Consider the following 24130-nt stretch of genomic DNA (forward strand, 5'->3'; position numbering starts at 1 on the left):
TGCATTGAACTTGCTTTCAAACTCGTGGAAACCAATCTTTGGAGCAAACTCCCTTACTCACTGTGTTTTCTGATTGACATGTGTATTTTGGCTTATGTTTTACATGTTTTATGTGTGCTCTATCTACTATGTGAAGCCCTTTGTGACAATGTGCCCTATAAATAATTTACTGACTTACTTTTGACTCCATCTACTGTTAACTACAACTATTATTTAAGTGTTCTTAATATTGAATAATAACTAAATAAAAAGCATGACTAGTATGGTCTTCATGAGTATAACCGTATGCTAATAGATAACCAAAACCTGGGAACAAAATGGCTTACCTTCCCTTTAACCCTTGGTAATGTGCGTAATGTGCCTTTTTATCATCAGGCATATCCAACCATATATCCATTTAGTAAGAGCCGTAATGTTGTCTGTCCCCTGATTACTCAGCAGTGCCCTGAGATGTTGGAGAGACATTAGGGAGGTGCAGGTTGATTGTCTTACAGATAGGACTAATGTCACCTAATCAGATCCCACCATTATGTATTAGCCACACTACAAAACACTTTTATCTGACAAGGGCCTGGGCCACGTTTGCCTAGATTAACATTTTGCAAGCGTGAACATGAAGAGCCGGTGCAGAGGCTAAAAGGGGGAGGGCTATAGGACTGTGGCTTGCGCTTAGACATTGGACAGTAATTATTAATTTATGATTGTCTCTGGTCTTAATGAAAATGAAAGCCAGGGAAGAGAACAGGGGAGGGATAATGTGGCGTGAAATTGAGTTTCATTTGTACAGGGGCCACCTTTTAACTCTGCGCTTCTCCGGCGGAAATGGATCCAAGCGCTTTCCATTCTCCAGAGATGCAGGTTTTTTTCCCCTCTCTCTCTCTTTCTCTCAGTCTTTTCAGTCAATGTGTGTTCATCCTCTTCATCCTTTTGTGATATTTGGAGCCAACACGACCTATAACATCTCAATAGCTCTCATAAGGCCCTTTTCAAAATGACACAAGCCTCTCTGATGTCTGATAACTATGTCAACAAGTTTCTTCAATGGAAATGCCTCAGCCTCATGTTGCTTTAATGTCAACAAGCTAATGCAGAAAGGTCTCGGTCCAGGTTTGGGGAAAGGGGAGGCGGAAAAAAAGAAGCTTCCATTTGTGGTGCGCTGTCTGGTCGAGAATGCCACGTTGATATAAAAACAGAATCAATTGAGGAGAGGAACAATGTTGTGCCTTTTGAAATTTATCTTTTTTTTAAATGTATTTTTTTTAATCATAGTAACTGTGGCATCTATAGAAGAGGAGGTTTTGTCTGGGAATCTGTAAGATTGTTGGTTCGGGCCCAGCCTGAACACATTGTTGTGTCCCTGGTTAAGAAAGTGAAGACCCATCCTGTCACAGTAATGAGGCTGAATATGATAGGAGGGGCATCCAATATACAGAATACCGTGTTTTCCGGACTCATAGTTTTCCTGGGGGTGCGACTTATACTCAGGTGCAACTTATATATCAAAATATATCATTTCACATGTTTATAATTTTCACACTGACCGCCGCTAGAGGGCGCTCTAGGCTTGTGTACCGCAGTATCTGCAACTCCTGTACCATTGAAGATTTAAAAAACGGTAATCGAGCTGCAGAAAGTTTGGAGTGAGCGAGAAGTTTGTGAAGGACTGGCCATAGCTTGAGGAACGAGTTCAAAAATCAGAGCTTGGACAACTTGATGGCGGAAGAGGCTTGTAAACGGTGCAATTTACGCCTCCATGCCCAGTTGTCAAGGCTGGTACGACTTATACTCCGTAGCGACTTATATATATATGTTTTTTTCTTCTTCATTATACATTTTTTGGCTGATGCGATTTATACTCCGGAGCGACTTATAGTCCGGAAAATCCGGTATATAAAACTGTCATAATGATCACACAACTGCTGCCCCTAATAACAAAAGTAAAACTGTGCAGAATAAGTTTTAGGCAAAACTTATTCTTTATTCAAAGACAAGTGTGTAGTTAACAATGCTCTCTGAAATGAAATGCAGGCTTTTGTTGCGACAGATATAGACAATTTCGGCCTTATTTTCATAAAACTTGCTAATGTTTTTTCTCATTATGTCAATAATCCACAACACAAGTTAATTTTTAAAAATGTTGTCAGTATTCATCTGCTGTACTCCTCTACACAAATACTTATAACAATACCGTTTTTTTCTTTAGACCTAATTGTGTGACCATATTTTTTTCATTCCTCTTGTTATTACACTAAAACACTAAATATATTGCTCACACTTCAGGTTAGAGCCTAGTGTAGTATTTCCAAAAGAACAGAGTAATTGTCCAGAAGACGACACTTTAATCGGTGACCATATTGAAGTACCGGGATATGGCTTATTTCAGTTGACAATTTTAAACATATTCTTATACAGTATTCATGACATATCTGTGAATCTCCAGTAAGCTACAGTTATATTAACACAACATTTTTACCACCTTCCCCTTGCTCATTTTCAGTTACAGAACAGTCCATCAGTGGTTGTATTAGCCCTGGAAGATGCTCTAGATGTGAAGTGTCTGTCTTTGAGCTATAAGGCAAAATTACTCACGACCACAGTCTTCCAAATCACCAGGGTTACTTCTATTAAGTCAATTACATTTGTACAATTGTGAGCGAGGGCTGGTTAATTTAGTTTGACCCAGAGCTGGGCGACACCCCCCCAGATAGCAGATGGATGACCACGGGCGTGAGAGATAGAGGGATGGTGGATTACTCTTCATTTGGCGCCTGTGTCATCCGGGAGGCGACGGCTGAGCACCAAAGACAACATGCCGGGTCAGACACACACAAACAGCACACGCAGTTATTAACCTCCCCCCAGCTCATCAACTTGAGTTTGCAATCTTCCCTCAGAACCATTAGAATACCCTGAAGGAATGACTTTCCAATTAAAGGGGATCTACAAGAAGAAGGTTTCCTCTTCCCTTTTTATCTCTGGCTCCTGGAGTTCTTGATTTCAATAATTTCAATAGGAATTGATCTTTCTATTTACCCGCTGACTGCTACGGACTTATAGAGCAAGGCCAAATAGAGCCACAATTACACAATATTTGTTTTGACGTACATTTTTCATGTAAATGTGGACACAGCTGAGAAGTGGTAATAAATCTCCTCCGGTGGAAATAAAAAAAACGACAAAAATCGGAAGAAATGCGCGCGAAAAAGATTTTATTATTTTTATGTATAACATCCTCAAAACTAAACAATGCCTATATCTGCCTAAGATAAACATGAATGAGTAATACAGTGACATGCACTTTTAACATTTTGGTCATGTAACCAATCACTAATATATTGTTCATTGTTGTTTTTTTTCCAAAAAATTTGACAAGGATCAACGACTGAGTCACAGTATGTCCTGAGCTTCAGCTCTTGTGGGATGTTCCCAGTCTGCAGTGGTCACGATCTATCAAAAGTGGTTGACAGATGATGTATATGGGGTGGAAGGCTGCTCACGTTGTGCCTATCCCAAAGCCAAACTTTCAGTGATCAATTAACTGGTTCTAAAAATGTCACATTACACAGTTCATCCGGTGTGTAAGAGACTGCATTAGGTGTTCATAATGTTATGCCTGATCTTGCATACAGGAACTCTTAAAGGAACAGGCCACCGTTTTTCCATACTGACATTTGTTCTTACCTGAGCTTTGACGAGTTGATGGGTACCTGTCTGGTTTTTGTGCGTACCCGTGACAGCGCTCGGTAGCTTCCAACTTCACCCCCGTTTGGAGGTTTCCTTTAAACTTCGACTAGGTTTTGAAGAGTTCCTCTATAGTTGGGTGGTACATCTATGTTTCTACATCTCAAGAATCCTCTGCTTTTGTTCTTTAACTGACTTTTTTAAATCAATATTTTGTCCAATGAAGTTCTTGAAGTTTTGAATATATGCAGACCACAACACTGCCGACTGCCATTCTGTCCTCTTAAATGCATTTTGATAACTTTTGCCCATAATTATCCCTTCAAATCTCTGAAGCAAACTTCACTGTTACGCAGCACTCTGTCTCGACTCCAAACAGTAGTCTGCTGCAGGCTGAGATGGTGGTTCCCATATTTAAGTTTGACAGAGTACGCCCATGAAGTCTCTCCAGCAGCAGTTCCAGCTGTGTTCTAATGAGCATTTACTGTGTCTCCTTCACGACTACGGCGGCGAGTGCTTCAAAGCCGAACTGGAGCCTTTCGTCGAGTTGTTTTACAGATGCGTCTCAAAATGCGGGGCCGTTCTTGTGTGGACGGATGGTTCTGTCTTTTGCTCCTGACAGCTGTGCCGTGCTTGTTGTTGGCTCTCTCTTGAGTTGTTTTAATAAAGTTGTGCTGCAGGAGTAGTGAGGGAAGATTAATGGCGGCACAGGAAGTGTGGCAGTTGTGAGAGGATGCAGGACAGAGTGGGCCAGCAGCCATCTGTTCCCTCTGCTTTACAGCTCTCTTAATGGAAGAAGCAAACCAAACAACATGGATCTGAGCCCCGCAGACACACACACTCTCTCACACACACACACACACACACATTGGTAGCACGCCGCTAAACACCAAACATCATTTCATATGACAGAGATGAGAGCTGGGCTTTTGTCATTGCATTTCCCTTGTTGGAAGTGTGCGCAAGCCTGCTTTCCTTTTTTTCTTCTTCAGCTCTCTTTTACCTTACAGCAAAATATACTTGGGCAGGAGCCATGACTGTGAGATTGAGATGAAAGACACAGCCTGGATGGAACGTGATTAAGAGAGATGTTCTTGAGGCAAAACAGGACTTGGCATTTGCAAAGACAAAAGCTAATGAAATTAAAGCTGAGCATGGCCATTGTTGTGAGAGTAGTCTTCATGTGTGAGCGGGACGGTGCAAAGTATATGGGACTGGTGTCTGTGCTAACACTAGGGCTGTGGTTTCATTTAGATTTACACACAAGCCCTGGCTAATGATGGCTGAGACCAATGATGCCTAAAGCACTTTATAGGGCTGTCTGGGCTGTAAAAAAATGTTTACTAGAAGCGGCTGAATTGCTCACTCAAAGAATATAATTGTTTACTAGTTGTTGTTTCACATTAATTTACACAGTTAGATAGTTTTATCCTGTCTCTTACCTCCATCTAATAATGTCTGAAACCGATACAACTTTTTACAGACTTCAGATCATGGCAGAGTTTGTTACTTTTATCGGTCTGAGCCTTAAGCTTGTCACACAGCAATCATTGAACTGTCTCACTGTCTGAAAAAAGTTGTTGCATTTCATTTTTGTCCCACTGTCACATTTGTAATAGGAGACATAGTGTTGTATGAATGAGTGTGAATGGTGAGCGGTTCCTTGATGTATGGCTCGTTGAGTGCCTAATATAGGTAGAAAAGTGCTATATACATGTAATCATTTCACTCATAAGAATCTCGATAGTAATTACCTTAATTGTTCAGACCACAAGACAAAGACAAGAACACTTTCCCTAACCATTAAGAAGAAGAATCAGATGAATAAGAACCATTATTATTCTTAGCCACTCAGAAGGAGGGTGTGATATATAAGTTATTTAAGTGCTTTATTTGTTATCATACAGTTTCCCAACCGCGCCTGAGCACGCTATCATTGTGGGCCAAAGCTGACCAGCATGTTTTTGGAGGTGGGGTAAACTAGAGTACTGCCTTCAGTGCTCCTCTGAAGATAGATATAGATAGAGCGATAGATAGATAGATAGATAGATAGATAGATAGATAGATAGATAGATAGATAGATAGATAGATAGATAGATAGATAGATAGATAGATAGATAGATAGATAGATAGATAGATAGATAGATAGATAGATAGATAGCCTTTCTCCTCATGCACCTTTCAACCACTGCCTCGACAGAGTCCAGTGCCCCCCGACCACAGACCGCGCCCTCTTAACCAGCAGTATGCACTGGTACAAAGCCATACATTGGTGCTTTCAACAAAGTGCTACAAAATGAATTAATTAATTTAACGCACTTTATGAGATAATGAGGTTTTATTACACAGAAGTGAAAATTATTTACATTTTGTGCTGTTATTACATCATATGGTGTTAATCTGAATGCAGCTTGACATATGCCTTGCTTAAGAGGATCAGGTTGAAAATCTAAGCCAAATCCATACAAATCACTAATTCACGAATAAAAGCTGCATTTATGGAACAAAAAAGGTATTTCCTGTAAATGAAAAAGAAAACGCTCTTGGCTTGTAATGGTATAAAATGTTGCCTCGATTATTTAATTAAGTGGGATAAAAAGAAATATTTTTTGCATGGCTCAGATTGGACCATGACCCACGCTTGAATGAAATGTATCGGCCAACTGTTCCTGATTTGGCTTGTTTCGAACGAAAGCCGACCATGTCACGTTAAACGACAACATGCGGCGTGTCCCTCTTCCTCCAGTGAAGACATCTGTACAACATGATGAAGTTTCCTCTCTGAGTATCAATCCTGTAATTGAGCTTAGGGAAAGGAGACGTGATGTGCACACAGAGGAAGTCATGCAGGCCTCTCTCTCACTCTCTCTCCACACCCCGCTCGCCCTCTCTACCTGGCTTTTACATTAAATTTGTCAGTCAGCTCTCTTTTAATGCACATCAGCTGAAATGAGTGCATTAGCATTAGCTGCCATCATATCACTCACGCGGCTCAGAGCCCTGTTGTGTAAAGGTTTAGGCGGAGATAAAAGAACCCTGTGTGAAATATTGTAATGGTATGTTTTTTTTTTCTTCACATTTTAAGCAGCGCTGCCTTCTCGGATCATTCCTTGTCATTTGTATTTGCACAGTGGAGTCAGCGAGAATAAGATGCAAGTGAATAAATACGGTGTCAGAGTGGTTTGTGTCTTCAGAGAAACAGAGTTGGGGGTTAAATGCTTGGGCCATTTGATGTATGTGGCCTCTGAGTGGATATTGCATGTCCCCCCTGTCTTACTCTGGGTTCTCTCTGAAACTAATAGGGAAACTGATTGATTTAAATTACTTAAAGGGAATGCATTGGAGGGGGCTTTGGCAGCGTTTTCTGTCAGTTTGAATATAAGACCTAGATCTGTTGAGTGATACTCCAGCTACCTACAATGCATAGAAGTGATGACGGGAAGTTCAATGGCCCTGCACCTGATTTTTGTGTGTGTGTGTGTGTGTGTGTGTGTGTGTGTGTGCGTGTACAAACAATGATGAATGGAGTGAAGTTTAAAACTGTTTGTTGTGGACCAATTCTAACATAGATGGGTTTTATACGTAGAACACCATACACAGTCCATACACAATCACACGCAACTTCTTTTAGTAAGACAGAAGTTTTGTTTACCTGCTTACGATCACTTCCTGTGATCTTCCTCAGAAGCGTCACATGGTGGTGACAGTGACATGTGGTATGCAGCTTACATGGATTTGCCAGTTAGTAGTAAGAGATTGCGCCCCGTACTGACAGACGCCTTCTCCAGGACGGCATCCCAGGAGTGGGATAAGGTGTACCCTCGTCCCGGATCATAGATATCGGATTGTTGCAAGAAGGTGAACCACATCATGAACTGGGACATTGGTAAATGGTCTCCACTTATATAGCGCTTTTCCACCTACATTTGGCACTCAAAGCGCTTTACAGCAAGGATCCACTCACCCATTCATACTCTCATTCATACACCAATGTACGCAGACACTGCCAGGATCATCTGCGCTGAAAGTGACAAGTATCACAGCTGGATCAGAGAAGCCATTGAGATCAAGAAATGTGCATCAGCATAACCCATAAACAAACCTGTCTAACAAAAAGGCTGTATGATCTTACTTCGCTTTCAACAATGTTCCACTCTCCACTGTTAACCAGCAGCGACTGAGAGACCTTAACCAACATTTTATGAGCAACAAAAGGGATACTGATCAAAAAGTATGATAAGATATTTACATTATCTTTTCTAGATCTGTTACCAGATTGATATTGCCGGGCTAATGATATAAGCACTAATATCAATCTGGGATTGCTGTGACTTGAAACGTTCGGGGAGAGGATGCACATTTAGTTTTTTAAAAATGTTTGTGTAGCCGCATACCTCATTTCTTTTCTTCACGGTCGGCGCGTTGTTAATTAGTATCTATATGGCCCAAACCACTTTTGGTTTGGTCCCAAACGGTGAAGGCAGGAGTGGTTCAAAATAGATTTGTGAGTTTGTGAATGCATGCTTTGGAAGAAAAGTACTAAAAAGATTTTGCAAAAGCCTAAAAATATAGCTTTTTTTTATAATGGCTGCTTAACCAATCATGCATTATATTTTATATCCACTATCACTATGTTTAAATCTGATTTTACTGTAAACGTTTTTTACTGTAAACGGTTTAATCGTTTTGTTAGTGTCGGTAGAGTTTAGCTAAAGTTGTGATGTTTTTTTTTTTTTGCATGCTCTTGGATTGTGGAAAATGAGGAAGCTGCTGTGAGACAGGATTAACCAAAAGCTGGCACTATCCCTGAATGAGAAGCACTGCTCTTGTACTCTAAGTAGTACAATTAAAGACGTTCCCACATGCATGTAGTGGAACGCAGTCAAACCAAAACAAATCTTATCCAAATCTATGGAGATCCGGCACAGTCCAAGGTTTCCAATGATGGCACTTTAGCTGAGCTGGGAGGGGGAAAAGGGGGGAGGAGGGAGTAGATGAGGGCCGTACATTATTTATACGTGCTAATGGCGGCTGGCTGTGTCTGTGTGCGGATCGGAAACCAAACAATCTGCTAAAATAGACACACAGCTGTAATCAAGGCCATACATTTCCCAGAGTTCCTTGTGCTCACTGCTAACTGCTGGGTCAATTGGAGCCAGTGTAGTACCATTCGAAACACTTGCACTAGATTATCTCCCTTTAATAGAGACAGAAGACAATGTGGGGCGAGATTGCAATTGCCCAAGGAAAAGATTACCTCTGTGAAGCTATGAAGATTTGCATAGCTCGCGTCTTCCTTATGCTGGACTTATTGTTGCGCACAGTCCAGATAAGAACAATAGCGCGTGTGCTTAACCTATTTCTGTCCCACAAAAGGAATCCATTAGTCTCATTGCAGCCCTTAAGCTCGGCATCACAGGGGGGACCTAGTGTTGCACCGGTAGATCCGCGCACATGTGCCTTTCATTTCCTATGGCAGTCCAGAGGTATCCCTCAACATCCTATTGTAAAGTTTACCAGGGGAGAGGTTCAGTGCATTAAAGTGCCCGGAGAGGAACGCTAAATGATGTAAACGTAGGCAGCTGCGTGGAGCTAATGCCGTACAGTAGAGCAGGGGCCCAGGCTGGATGTGTACAGTATCTATATAACATTATAGGCGCTCTTTCATGTCCGCGTGCTCTCTAATGGGAACAATATGAAGACTAATGGCACAGTAAAAGTGCACAGAACAGGGCTTCAGACCAAACTGCAGCACTCATCTGTTGTTTTACACTTAAGTGCTAAAAGCTGCTTGATTTTGTTATTTTTGAATAAATGTCACCTTTAAACCATTTTCTGGAGGACTGTGCTTCTCTCTGTTACAAAGAGCCTTGTTATCCTGGTTGTACTTGCGCATTCATCAGTGAGCCAGAGAAAAATAAACATTTCGCTCTTGAGAAGCTGTTTTAATCATGATAAAGATTTCCGCGCTGCACAATTTAGAAAACAAATCCTGCAATACTCCCTCTGATCATCACTTTAGAGTGTGCTGACACGCAAACTCTATTAAGCTGTCTTCAAATATGCAAAAATGATATGATTTTACAATGATTACATATTCACTTCCCAGCTGGCTGGCTCCGAGCGTCTCCATTTGTCATCGACTATTGTGTCCAATTATATGATTAGCTTTGAACACTCCAGCTCTTCGAGAGCTCTCGTGTGTTCTGCCGTGCAGAGTGATTCACAAACAAAGTCATTACAACATGTATTCACACATATCAAATAACAAAACAGATGGCCAGTGCGCTCGCCGCCTGATTTGTTTTCCACACAAGTGCGAGGAAAAAAAGTATTTTGTCTGAGCTGTGTTTAATGCTGACTGTTTTATTCCCAAAGAGGAGCAGCTGGCTGTCGCGCTGTTAGATCAGCTCTATGAAAGACAATCTTGTTTTCATTAATTTCTCTACAACAAAGGCACTTGTTGGGAAGATTTAGAATTACAGCGGGTAAAGCTTCCGGATAATTCATCACAGGGATTTGACAGGGAACTTAATTGTTTTAAATGCCAGTTGCTGTGAGCAGTGTGCTGGTTTTTCTTTGATGTCTAACAGGTGGGACAGATAGACGACCCTCTGATGTTTCATTTGACCTTCCACCTTTTGGTTATAAATCTACCTGTAGTCCAGCAGCCAATAAAGCTATCATCATGTGATGAACTGTGCTTCCCAGAATTCCATATAAAATGGAAATGGTGTAGCTGGACTGGGTTTATTGAATACAGTAGAGCACATATGCAGCAGTCTGCAGGGACATGCTTGTTCTGACAGACATGGATCTGTGTAGCACACTCATATAGCGATATGAATACAAACTCCATAATGTACTACATGAACTCATCTGCTGTACACAGGAATGTGGCCGTCAGCCATGTTTTTTTCTTGTGCATCATGTATTGAATTAAGCTTTTTGTGCACCAAAACTGTTGGCCGCCTAATTGTATATGACTTAAAGCTTTTATTGTAGGAGACAGCATTTGCTCCATTGCCCCATCTCACCTGCTGATCTTGTTATGAATGTGTACGTGTGACTGAATCACTAACCTGATCATTTTATTCAACACAATATCGATTTTAACTTGTCTCATTTTGTTCACTTTTCAAAAGAACAGCAAATTATTTTAAGATACAGACACTTGTTTTTTAGTTTCAATCTTTATTTTAAGTAGCCAGATTATTATTGAAAGTATTCAAACTCCTCTTTGAAATCTTTTAGCTTCTTTGACATCTCTTGAGGATGTTACTGTAAATGCACTCCAAGTGACTAAATCATTTAACATTCAATCAATACTATTGAGAACCATACAGCAAGTACACACAATCTATCCAATGGTTTCCAATGTTAAAAAAATGCACACATTTACGATAGAAAACATAATTTCATATGAATATAAAAGTTCATGAGTGAAGTTATAAAGTTAGTAATGCAATTTAACAGAGAAACTCACGAGAATCCCGGTCCACTTCTCCAACTTGTCTCTGGCGCGTTCTCGTGCTCAGGCTGTGCCATGCTGCCCTCCATTGGCCGGTGCCTTTACAGCAACTGAATGCGATTTCGTCTCAACGTTTAACTTTATATACAGTACGGTCAAGAGCACTGCACACATTACAAAATACATTGATGTAGTAATGTATAACTCTCTGCATTTTTGTGTGTGCATATTATTCCTACGTACTGAAATATAAGCCGCCTTAAACGCCAGCTTATTTCCTGTTTAGGCTTCAACACTTTGACTGTTTATACATATTAACTAAAGTAAACAGACAGAGTTGCGGCGTGCTGTGTTCATAATAATTATGGAAGTTATTTTTGCCTTGTCTATTACACCTGAGCCACAGTTATAGTCGCTGCTTTGTCTGCGGAGCAAGGAAGCGTCTCCAGTCTCAAGGGTGAGTCAATCAGCTCTGAACACAGATGTTTTTGCCACAACAGCAGCACTCCCATACTGTGAGTGTAAATTACATCTCGGAAATTAATTGCAAGTTTTGATCCTTTTGATAATGAGCCGTGTACAAAAAAAAAAAGAAAAGAAAAGAAAAGAAGAAGAAACACAGTTGGCTGTGACGTTGTTCCGTTTGCGCGCAGTGCTGTGCTGCATATGGGAATCTTGATTGACAGCTGGATTCAAATCATCGCACTGTTTAAGTTGCTCAGTGATCGGACGCTGCCGGTGTGCGTGTGCAAACTTTTCCTTCTGACGCTGCGGAGATAGTTTCTGTACAAAATCACGCTTATGACTCTATCTTGGAATTGCTTCGATACGATGTAATAGAGGATAATATCTAAAACGGTGCTAACATTCATCAGGTAAGTAGTGAAGACGGCCATTGTGTGGAATCCGCCGTCGTCTGTCTCCAAAAGCCGCACAACTAAACAGATATGAAAAGGCACGAAGCACACTAAAACTTGCACGATAAGCGTGATTATAATCCTCACAGACTTCTGCTTCACTTTTGGTTTCAGTTTCGACGTGCGTCCGTGGATCAGGTTGTCCACGATGACGACGTAGCAGCCGACCATGACGCAGATTGGCAGCAGGAAGAAAAAGACCAGACGCACAAAGTTCACGGGGTTATCCCTGCGCAGGTGCACGATATCTTGCATCTTGACGCACGTGGTGAAGTTGGAGCTGGAGTCCGGGTCGTCCGCGGTGAAAATCAGGGGTATGGTGCTCCCGAGGGTCATCACCCACACGCCAACGCTGCCCACTACCGCTTTGGGGACGTTCCTCAGCTCCTTCCCGTGCCTCGGCTGGACTATAGCCATGTAGCGGTCTGCACTGATGAGGGCGAACAACCAGAGCGCCATGCACGGGTAGAAGATGGTTAGAGCTGCGCTGATCCTGCAGAAGACATCTCCAAAGGGCCAGTAGTCCAGGTGGTGGTAAGCCATTTTAAAGGGGAGCAATGCTATAAAGAGCAAGTCCACGAGAGCAACGTTTATCATGTAGACTGTGACCGAGTTCTTCTTCTTGGTGGTCAGCGCAAACACCGATAAAGCAGTGAGATTTACTATGACTCCTATGATGAAGATGATGGAGTAGAAGATGAGGCCTGCCATCCGGTACTCCTTTGGGCCCTGCTTTAATTCGCTGGACATGTTGGAGGTCAAGTCAGGATCCATGCTAAAGGTGAAATATCACAGAGGACACAAATTTACCATTTGATTTTGGATATTAGATTGTTGAAATGGCAAGTTAAAATGTTTCAGATAGCTCAGAAAGCACATTCAAGTGAAGTGATTGACTTTTTTTAAACCACTGACAGTGACTTCACTCACCGACTCAATGAGAGCTTCCTGTCGCTCTAAATTTAGAGCTTGCAGCTTTCACAAACCATAAGAGGCATTTTTGTCTTGTGGTCTAGACCGTCTCATATGTTGTGTTCAAGCTTCACCTCTAATTACAACTAAATAACTTAATGAGTGAGCTCCTTTTTCTCTCTGTGACCCCTATTTTACATAGGGATGAGACTACTACTGCTGCTTTTATTGTCATTATTTCAATACTACATGCATTTGGGAGGTGAGTTGATAAGGCCATCCTTTAACCTTTTAACCCTCACCTTAACCAAGTACATTTTCTCCAATTCAGCTTTACCCAGATCTAAAAGCTTCTTGATTCAGGCTTAGGCCAGTGTAAGGCCTCATTTGAAAGCTAAGACCTACAAAACTGATCTCAAGAGATCTTTTTCCTTGTTTTTTTTTCCACGTTCTTTCTTATCTGAATTTTGTCACATTTTTGTTGCGTTTTTTTTTCTTCACCTTTTTGTCACCTTTTTGTTGATTTTTTTGTCACATTTTTGTTGATTTTTTGTCACATTTTTGTTGATTTTTTGTCACATTTGTGTCGCTTTTTGTCACATTTTTGTTGCTTTTTTGTCACATTTTTGTTGCTTTTTTGTCACATTTTTGTTGCTTTTTTGTCACATTTTTGTTGCTTTTTTAAACACATTTTTTGTTTATTTTTTGTCAAATTTTCTTGTTTTTTGGTCACATTTTTGTTGATTTTTTTGGTCACATTTTTCTTGCTTTTTTGTCACATTTTTGTTGTTTTTTCACATCTTTGTGCTTTTTGGTCACATTTGTGTTACTTTTTTGTCAATTTTTTGAAGACGCTTTTAGATTTGGGTAAAGCCAAACTGGAGAAAATATTAAATATATTGGTGCAGGTGGGGGTTAAGAGGTTAGCACTGCTGAAGTACACAATTTCTGTCCTGTAAAATGTAACCATTGAGAAGTGGGTGACCTTTGAGTTCCTCCTCTGCCTGATATAAAATTATGTGACTGTCTCTCACTTGGCAACCACCATCAATTATTCATCAAAGTAATCTAATAACTGATACCTGGACAAATAAAACCTGCTGTTACTCGACCGCACCAAACCTCATCCTCCAAACACAGTTGCAGGAGCAGTAAAACACGGCTGCCAAATTACTTTCTCATTCTCCCCTTAAGGTCAGACTGTACATCTTTCATTGTCAGGTGATAAAAAGATTGTACTTACCTTGGAAAAACACTCACAAAAACATGCCGACAGCTCAAACCAGCGGCTTTATAAAGTGGAGAAGGGATTTATGTGACCCAGTCTGGCTGCGAGCGACTGGAAAAATAAGGAAGTGAGGACTTTCTGTTGGCCCGATGAGATGCAAATGTGGCTAACTCGAACGCAACAGTGTAAAGCCCCTTCTCCACTTCCTGTGACAGCTGTCTGCGGGGGTGAGTGTGAATCAAAGTATTCACTTGTGTACATTTAAGTTATTATTTTACCACAATAATGTGCAATTCAACTAGTAATTCTGACCAATGGACCGATTTTGCTGACTCTCTCTTTTCATGACAATATTTTGAGGAAACAGCACTGCTTGACTTAAAGGAATAGGCCACCGTTTTTACATACTGAGATATGTTCTTACCTAACCTTAGCCGAGTTAATATATACCCGTCTGGTCTTTGTCCGTGCGCTCTGTCACGCAAACGGAGCACATACGCAGCCTCTCCCACATGTCATATAGCTCCAAAAGAGCTCACGATAGAAGCTACCAAGCTCTTCCACGAGTTCCCTATTTAAATAAAGTTACGTGAAGTGTTTTCCTGCGAAGTATATTTACACAGAAATGTAACATGTCGATTTTATAAGCAGATAAAAAGGGGTACTATATTGTGAGGCGTAATGATACGAGGAGCACAATGTCCGCGCAGTAACTCCTAAAGGTTATTGACGGAAGTGAGCGGGGGGAAGTCTTTAGGAGTCTCAGTATGTAAAAACAGTGGCCTATTCCTTTAAAGCAGTAGATATAAAGGGTAATTGGCCATACACCCCTGCATTGGACCTTGTTTGGATACAAAAGTATGTTGCCAGTTTATTTAGTATTTATGTACATTATGTGCATATCACAGTACAGGAGGCTTTGTGTCACTTACTTCCTCCTGTGTATCAAGCAGGTTATAACAGTGCACATGCGGTTGCTTTCGTGCAGCAGCAGACGTTTAAAGCAGTGGTAGCGGCTGCAAAAACATTTTTGTAACTTTCAGTCCACATGTCCTCCACCCACCCATGTCTGTGCTCAGTGTTGTAGTTTAGTTTCACTTTCAGATTCCTTTGCAGTGTAATGGCACACACAAAAGGGCCCGGGCATTTCCAGCGTCTGCAATTACACCCCCTTAAAGAAAATGATGTTGCCATTAGAAGTGGGAGTGTGTTTGGCAGGCGCGGAGATGGCAGATTTAGGGCGAGTTATTGATTGGAAAAGTGGGGTCTGTCACAGCACATTAGTTCTCAGGGGAGTAATCCACAGCAGGTTGCAGTGAGAAGCATCTGCTGCAGGAGAGAAGTAATTAAAAACAGGATGTTGAGGCAGTTGCCATATAAACAGGAAATAAGATGGTGGTAATAGACACTTCACGCTGATGCCGTGAGATTTTTTTATTTATTTTTTTACACACACGACGTGGACTTAATGGATGCAAGGCACACAGCTCAGGTGAAAACAGCCAAGGTCAGTCTGGACAGGGGCTGAATACAGATGAATGTGATTAATGTCCACAATGAGTTAGAAGCAGGGAATGAGGAGTCGTGGATTAAAAAGCGCGTACACTTAAAAATTCCGTTGTAGCGAACTCAACTTGTGTACTTAAAGGGGGTTACTTATATACAGTATAGCCTACATGGTGTTCTTTTAAGTCTGGTCCCCCGAAGAAGGCCATTTCGGCTGAAACATGTTGGGGCTATGTTTGTCCATTTAGACTTTAGAGTTAGAAAAACAAAAAAACACGCACATCGAGTCTGAATTAGTGTGCAGGATCAAAGTAGAGCACAAGGATGAGAAAAAAGTGTCCTCACAACTGATAGCTCCCAAAAAGTATTCATTACTTTCACCAGATGTAATGTTTCGGGCATTCTATGTGTCAGATGTCCTATGTGCATAGATAAGAGTTGATATGATCTAAATTCAGAAGTGTCTGATTATTTCTGCTCAATTTATTTGGTTAAAATGAATTAGTGGCAGTAATCATATGAGAAGTAGGAGGAGTTATGCTCATAGTTGTAGTAGTAGTAATAGTAACAACCATTGTAGTTAGTTCTAACAGTTGCATTTAGGAGTGAATGCTCCGAAACAAAATCACATGACCATTTTCTTTGAGATTAGACTCCAATTTTGATTTCATCCCAATTCATTTCCAGTGATTCATCTTTATATGGCCTTAGAAGAAACTGAAGTTATTTGCTATCTAGAAGTTCAGTGTGATTGGTTCAATTGGCAGGCCAGTCACTCGGAGCATGATGACACGAGCGGTAGTTGGAATGAGCGCCGGTGAAAAGTGTCTGTTTGAGAGAAGAGCTGCATTATACACAAAGAAACAAACATATGTCAGGCTCTCCAAAATAGCAGATTGTCACAGGGCACAAATCACTATTCTATTTTCATCAACATATGAGTAGTATCGTAGCAGTAAGTTTAGACTATTTCTTCTACTATTAATATCTCACACCATAACCATTTATAGGAATTTATAAATAATAAGAGATGATAATAAGATGGTAAAATGGTAAATGGATATATAAAGATATCTTTTTTTTTTATTGATCAAACTTTGTTGTTTCCAAATCCCCACAGTGCACTGGGACAGGATAACAAAGTTGGGCTCTCTCTCTCATCACAAATCTTAGCTCACGTTTAATTGGCTGTTAAATGATTTTGTAGCAGTTGTTACCGTCTTTTACTTTTACATCAAAACTCCGATCCGATTCATATTCCTGTCCTGAGGTATAATTATCTATTGGCTCGTCCTCTCAGTATGTCTTAAAAATCTCACGGCAGATGGCACTTTGTGTTTACTGCAATATGTTGTTATGACAACAGTCTGTTTAGTCCTGTCTTTGATACCCGTCACAGTGAATCTTTAAAGCCCATTTCCATAATAACTGCTTTTTAGCATCATCAACTACAAAAATGAGAGCGGTTTAACATTTAAATGCAATAATTTGGACCATAAACACATTTTTTTTTTTGCCCATATCATCATCAACGACTTCGCATGATTACTTCTGTAGCCTATAGACTGTCTAGTTTCTCAATTTTATACTGTTATATACCTCCCTCTAGTGATCATCTACAGTCACTGCAAGTGAATTCTTTTTGGGACAATGGTGCAAGTAGAGGTTATTACAAAATCTATATTGTCACAGAAATAGTCAAACTAATAACAGTAAGTAGCCTACTTCAAAACCCAGTGCAATCATCTGTTAGTAGTTATTCCTTTGCATTGTTTGCCCAGTAGTTACTCTAAGCTTTGTACTTTTATGAAATGTATAGAAAACTCCTACTGTATTCTGCCTAAATAATCAGAAATATTCCATGCTTACTTAATAACTTCCGTTTTAGAAACTAGATGCATTAAAGAGATACAAGGCTTGAGAAAATATTGCATTATAGTTAGGTTTGCATAATTTCTTTTATAGACCGGATTTGGACTTGTAAATGTAAAATTATTCAGCAATACTTGTGAGTGTGACACAAAAGAAGAACCATGAGCTTTTCACCTCTTTTCAAACGAAGAACCCACAACGGACTAAAAAACGTGCGAAGCCACATTTGCATTAGCAGAAGTTAAATTAAAGCCGTTGGAAATACCACTTCAGATCCCAACGTGTCGAAAACAGGAAGTCATGGGGCATTCAAGACACTCTAAGCAGACATGTGACCACATACAGTCATTTTATCCAGACGTAGCCACTTAATGAAGGGTTTAAAATACTTTTTAATATCGCTTAAGCGTAAACAAACATGGCTTGGGCACCTGTTTATTTAGCCCTTATACAGTATATGTCAACAAAGCAAATTTATTAAGTGAAATTCCTCCCTGAGACATAAATAGCCTTTTTCAAGTTGGGAGGAACTGATAAAAGCGAGCAATACTTTACAGAACTTTATACAAAAACAAATGAACACAAATCAAAAACACAATCTTCACATCAATGTTGAGGTGTGTGAATATTCTCCATAGTCAATTTGCGCCATTCAGTATTTCAGCCAAACTTAACAGTAAAATCCATACACTTAAAGGCTCTGTACCCAATTTCTTTTCGCTTATGGAGTGACATTCATATTGTCAGACATGTGGGATGAGCAAAGAAAACCAAAAAAGAGTCCACTTGATGTCTGCAGCGCATTATGAAGACTGTTTGCAGACAAGTTGTTGTTGGTAGCATTACAGAAAATGTCTGTGTGTAGGCTCTCAGTCGTACAGGAGTTGTCCATCTTCAATGAAGGTTCTTGAGTCTGTACTCTGTAGTTGAAGTCTTGAATGCTCCTCATCCAAAAGGCTTCGTCAGCGGACAAGGTTCAGCTCAGCCCGCAGACCAGATAAAGACCACAAGGGGGAGTTGAGGGGAGCAGCCGAGCCAAGCTCAACTCCTCCTTGTGGTCTTTATCTGGGCTGCGGGCTGAGCTGAACTTTAGTTCGCTGACGAAGCCTTTCGGATAAGAGGCGAAATGTTTCAAACTTCAATTACAGAGTACAGAAGATGACTTCATTGAAGATTACAGAAAAGATTACAGAAAATGTCTTGCCAAAGTTAGAAATTAACTTTGAACCACAGTGAGCAATTTAAGCCTAACCGGCTCTCTTTATCACAGTGTGAACACATGACTGAATCAGGGACTTGGCCTTTGATAGCAGCTTCAAGTCTAGCCTTGCATTCAAACTGACATCCTTATCTTTTGCAGCAATGCACGCACTTTCAGTCATATTTAACAGATCTCCTGTCCCCCGGAGATAACCTCTCGCTCGCTGAACACAATGTCGAACTGTTGAGCGGGATCTTATTCCCGTCCGCCATGTCTCTGGAAGAACCTTCTGGACATGTCCTCCCTGCACTGGAGAGCGACGCACTAACGCGACGCTTCAGTAGCTTCATCAGAGTGCTTTTGTATCCTTTACAGGCGAAGAAATAGACAAATGGGTCTAGGCAGGCATTCAAGTTCATGAGGCACACTGTGATGTGGAGGGAGATCTGGAATGCCGTTAGTTCCTCGCAGGTGGGCGTCGACACTAGCTTGCGGATCATGTACTGAAGGAGGTCAATGTGGTAGGGGCTATAGCAGACCACAAACACAAGGGAGACGCAGCAGATCACGCCGATGGCTTTGCGACTCCGACCGGACCTCTCAGTGAGATGGTTGGACCTGGCGGTGAAGTGAAGCTTGTAGCACAGAATGGAATAACAGACCAGGATTGTAATGACAGGTATGACGTAACCTAGAAACACTGCACCGATTAGCGTCGTGGCAATGTGCTCGACTATCTCAAAGTTGGGGTACTCCATACATGTAATGTAGCCGTCCGGTTCCACGTTGGTCATCTTCATACTGAGCAATGGGAGAGTTTGAGCCAGAACCAGCAGCCAGACGCCGACACAGATGTAGCGCCCATGGCTGACCTTTCTACCTTTCTGCAAAACTACAGCAATGAAACGATCAACGCTGAGACAAGTCATGAAATTCACACCGGCGTATGTGTTGATGTAGAAGACCAGACCAGAGATTTTGCACACGGCTTCACCCATGGGCCAGTGGAAGCCCATGGCATAGTAAATGATCCTCAAAGGGAGCGAGAGCGTGAACAGGATGTCCGAGATGACGAGGTTGAGCGAGTATAAAGTGGTGGAGTTCATTTTCTTGAGGTTGGGACGGATGGCGTACAGGGCGAGGCTGTTCCCGAAGAGCCCCACCAGGAACACCATACAATAGAAAAGGGGCATGAAGACCTTGGCATAGTTGCGGTGGTCGTAGAGCGTGCCACACACAGACTTGTTCGAGGACACGGTGAACGTCTCGGGAACTGCAGTGGAAGCCATGTTGATTCAAGTACCTGATGACAACATATGAAGTTACTTGATAATTTTACTTTTTGTCAAAACAGGCATGTCTGAGATTCTGATGAAGTGAAACCAGCCAGGGAACAAATCTGTCTTTCAAAAAGGAAGTTTTAAATAGTACGACAGGTCTCACTTACCATTGTGTGTATTTCAATAATATGGCAAATTGAAATGAAATATTTTTTTAGATTTTTAATATTATAATTGTTTACTTTTTTTTTTATTCCTTGCAATATTAGCAAAATGCCATTATTTTTCTCAAGAGCAGCCAAAAAAAGCAAACTCTTCCTGTATTTCAGGCAAAGATGATTCTTTCTATGAATAATAAAAGTGTTGGTTAACCTCAGTTGTGCCCACCGGTTTGCTGAAACACGTTTTATCCTCGGCTGGGTACAGTTTCATTATGTAGCATTTAGCACCATCTCGTGGTTATTCGTGGTATTTGGACCAGTAACAATGGATTGTATCTTTCTTATAACACTATTCAGTTATTATTGTGTATTTTTGTGTAGTGGTTACAATAAGTAACATTGTAGATTGTGCCATGTGGTGTAATATTTGTGAAACCAGTCTACCTTGACAAAACAGGATGATGTTTACTAATATGTATTGCTACATCTTTAAGTCATGAGTCTTCGAGGTGAATGTTTTTCTGATGAATAGTGTCGAAAGTCTGACAAAGGAAGTAAGAGAACAATTACAGTGATTGTGAAGGCAGCTGTGGCACTCTCACACTCAGGTTGAAAAAAACAGTTGGTGTTGAGAGACGGTTTTGTATATGAGGAAGTCAGCTTCCCCAGGGCGCACTGCCTTCAGACTGTGCGCCGCTTGGAAACGCACATTGTGTTTGACTAAAAATGTAACCGGTGTTTTGAACTGCAGCTATCTGCCACAGCACATGGCACTAGCGGAGAAAACCATACTTCCTGATCAACCGAATAAAACACATTTCCCCCAATGAATCAAATACTGGAAAACAGGCCTGCATTTATTAATTGATTTGAATTTATTAAAACTTTGTTTATTATCATTTAGTTGCAAAGCATAGATCCATCATAATAGTTCAAGTAGTTTCAGATTTATGCAGCTTTTTAACAGTAGTTGCCTTTAAGTGTGGTTTGGACAAACCTTTTGACCCAAGGGCAAGGCAAGGCAAGGCAACTTTATTTAGGCTGCGCATTTTGTACACAAGGCAACTCAATGTGCCTCAATGGCCAATGAGTCACATTATTACTGGCTCTATGAACCTTTTCATGATTTTCAAACAAATACAACTTACAAATAGATTGCAAAACAATAAATCTGTAAAATCGTACATATGTTGTGCTAATGTTTGGTGCCCGTTTGTAGTGGTTATTGAGAATGGATCTAAGTATTGGTCAGTTACCCACCTCGGCTAAAAGGTAGTAATAATAGTTGTCAGAGCAACATGACAGCAAATATTTAGAAAATGTCTAATGATTTTTTTTTACTCGTTACTCATTTGTAGGTCAATGTTTTTAACCTCTCCAGTTTTGCTTGTCTATTTTTGATGAAATTATTTTAATGGCTGTTTAAGTTTAACAAAATATCCACTATTAAAAATAACTGATCCAAACTGACCTTGCTCTTCGTGTTTGCTGCTCTTCAGACCTCGCTGCCGTCACATTGATACAACCAAACAGCAACTGTTTATCTCCACCAGTGTCTTCTCTGTGTTCGCGCCTGTTTCACTAAGTTTGTTTGACTGAAAAACATGACAGAAACATCAAGCTCCGTATCTGCTGCCCGTCACCTTGGTGACCAAATATCCTGTTGCGTAGCTGCTGCCACCTCCTTTCGCTGTGACTGCGTCTCTACCCTTCCAACTTTTGAACCACCTACGGCGTACTCTCCACACGTCACACTGTATATGACTGTAATGTCAGAACATTATATCATTCTTTTCTTTTATCAAACCCTTTTGTGGACTTATTTTTTATTTTTATTTTTTTATATTGATGGAATGTTTGCCACACGTGGCATGCCATGTGTACAAGTCCCCTGAGGGGATGTGGTTTTGTCTGCACAGATTGGCCATCCTTCCGTACTTTTTATTAGCTGCTCTAAAAATATAGAAATAATTTCAACAAAACATGATGTATATTATACAAAAAGTTGTATATTTTTCCTCCTGGAAGAACCAAATGTACATTTTAAAGCTGTTAGTATTTAGTTTTTTTATTTGACATCTGATAACCTGAGGTTTTCACACCTCTACTGTGTGCATTTTGCTTGACAGTGTCTTTTCACCTAGAAAACGCCCAAAGCATGCCATGCAGAAAGCAAGTTACCCACACCTTCTAATCTTAGAGGTACTGTATGTAAAACATGAAAACATATGTGATTAAACTTGTACACTAGTAATTATTTGTTAGCAATTATACAGTTGTAGTGATTTTCAAGCAACTCTAGAAAAGTATAATATAGAAAACAACTGCCTATACTTTTTAGCACAAAGGTTAATACTTCAAAAACAACTCGGGTGATGGGGCAGGGGAAGCACACAGACTTCCTCCTGGACTGGCCTTGTGGCTCTGACTCATGAGGGTGCAGACAGACAGCTCACGCCCAGAGCTGACAGACCACTGCACCGGTCTCCTCACACAGCTAAGAACAATAGACACAAACAGCAGACAAGGATAATTAGGCTGTTTGCTTAGCTTTTCCATTTTTTGCCAACTAAAGTTAAGGCAAATACAGATTATGTATGTTACTCTAACACATAACGGACTATTGCATCACCACATGTAGAAAGTTGATCATGTGTATTTCTGATGATACTGACTGTTACAAAGGTGAAAAGTGTCTGGTGAAGTCTGATGTGTGAGGAGTTATTTTAAATTTGGCATAAACATTAGCTATTTATTTCTTTTTCTGTCAAGTATTCATACTGTTGTGACGTCCTGATGGCAAAGGCAAGCAGCGCCCCAAAAAAGTCAACTGGAAGACCCAAAACAATTTCATCAGCACTGAGCCAGAGGATCGGATTGGCAATCCATCACAATGAGAATGATCCTTGACCCAAATTAAGGCTGTTACTGAAGCGACGACTCAAAGGCTTCAGGAACAAAATTCAAAGGCCTTGTCTCCTTGAAAGCTACAGAACTGTCCATGTGGACTTTGGAGAGAGCACCAAACATGGGACAAAGGAGGTTTTATTCTCTCTTGAGAAAAATGTGACCTTGACATCACAAGCAGATCTACCTGGGATGTTTTCTACGCCCCACAGAGAGGATACCATAAAGATCTGTTTTTTTTTGGGGGGGGGGGTTTCTTCTTCAGTGGAACAATGGAGCTTCAGGTGGAACAGCAGTGTCCAGCGTCCACTGGCTCTGCAGATGCTGCAGAGAGCATCTCTCCTGACTGTGTGGAAACCACTGGTTTGTTTGGTTTCGCGGGTTGTATAGGAGGTGTGCTCCTAAACTTTTGATCAGCTGCAAAACAACCTATTTCAGTTTCATTGTTGTTTTCCATAAAAGCTTTATTCAATATTTTTTGACTCACTCCCATTTCTTCGTGATGCGTATTGAAGTTCTAGGTGGAACCTTGTTAAGATCCAACATTGCAAAATGCAAAAATTGCCATTTTTCAACTGGTCTTAAACTTTTGATAGAGACTGTCGTATTAGCATTGCGTGTCAAGAGCACAAAATTGTGGCTTTTGTTTGACACGTGGTAAGATTGCAACATTACAGGAAACTGCTTTTTTTTCACAGAAAAAGGTTTGGTTGTAGGAAACGAGGACATGTTTTTCACCAGCGGTTGAATAGATTAGTATGGGCATGTACGTCTGGTGTGTTGGCCCTCGCACTGTTACCATAACATGGCATGGTTGTGTCTGTCCTGTACATTTGTCTGTGCGCCATTGGATAAGCTCCCCTGATAACTCATCAAAACATTTTGACTCCGCCACATTGGATAATAACTCATATCATATATCAGAGGTTAACCACCTGTAGCAGTTGCAGTGTTCGGTGTTAGAGAGCTGTGGTTCTTTTCCTTTCACTATTGA

General features: G+C 40.7%; 2 protein-coding genes and 1 long non-coding RNA gene across 3 annotated transcripts in view; all 3 read right to left on the reverse strand.

Annotated features, from left to right (window-relative positions):
• LOC306968219 overlaps positions 1-24130 on the reverse strand; it is a 307048-nt gene that overhangs the window by 74839 nt on the left and 208079 nt on the right. The gene's annotated exons all lie outside the window — the stretch shown is intronic.
• gpr18 (G protein-coupled receptor 18) lies at positions 11376-14358 on the reverse strand. The gene is made up of 2 exons (XM_079563101.1): positions 14225-14358; positions 11376-12844 (listed from the first exon to the last, which is right to left on the reverse strand). Exon 2 carries the CDS (start codon positions 12841-12843, stop codon positions 11845-11847), a length of 999 nt encoding a protein of 332 aa, XP_079419227.1. The 5' UTR covers position 12844; positions 14225-14358; the 3' UTR covers positions 11376-11844.
• On the reverse strand, positions 18776-21949 carry gpr183a (G protein-coupled receptor 183a). The gene is made up of 2 exons (XM_079562513.1): positions 21701-21949; positions 18776-20091 (listed from the first exon to the last, which is right to left on the reverse strand). The coding sequence occupies exon 2, from the start codon at positions 20075-20077 to the stop codon at positions 18962-18964; it is 1116 nt and encodes a 371-aa protein (XP_079418639.1). The 5' UTR covers positions 20078-20091; positions 21701-21949; the 3' UTR covers positions 18776-18961.

Source organism: Gobius niger, assembly GCF_951799975.1.
Source record: "Gobius niger genome assembly, chromosome: 9".
Taxonomy (NCBI): domain Eukaryota; kingdom Metazoa; phylum Chordata; class Actinopteri; order Gobiiformes; family Gobiidae; genus Gobius; species Gobius niger.

Coding starts and splice junctions, on each gene's coding strand:
- gpr18 (XM_079563101.1), bottom strand. CDS start 12,843: ATGGATCCTGACTTGACCTCCAACATGTCCAGCGAATTAAAGCAGGGC.
- gpr183a (XM_079562513.1), bottom strand. CDS start 20,077: ATGGCTTCCACTGCAGTTCCCGAGACGTTCACCGTGTCCTCGAACAAG.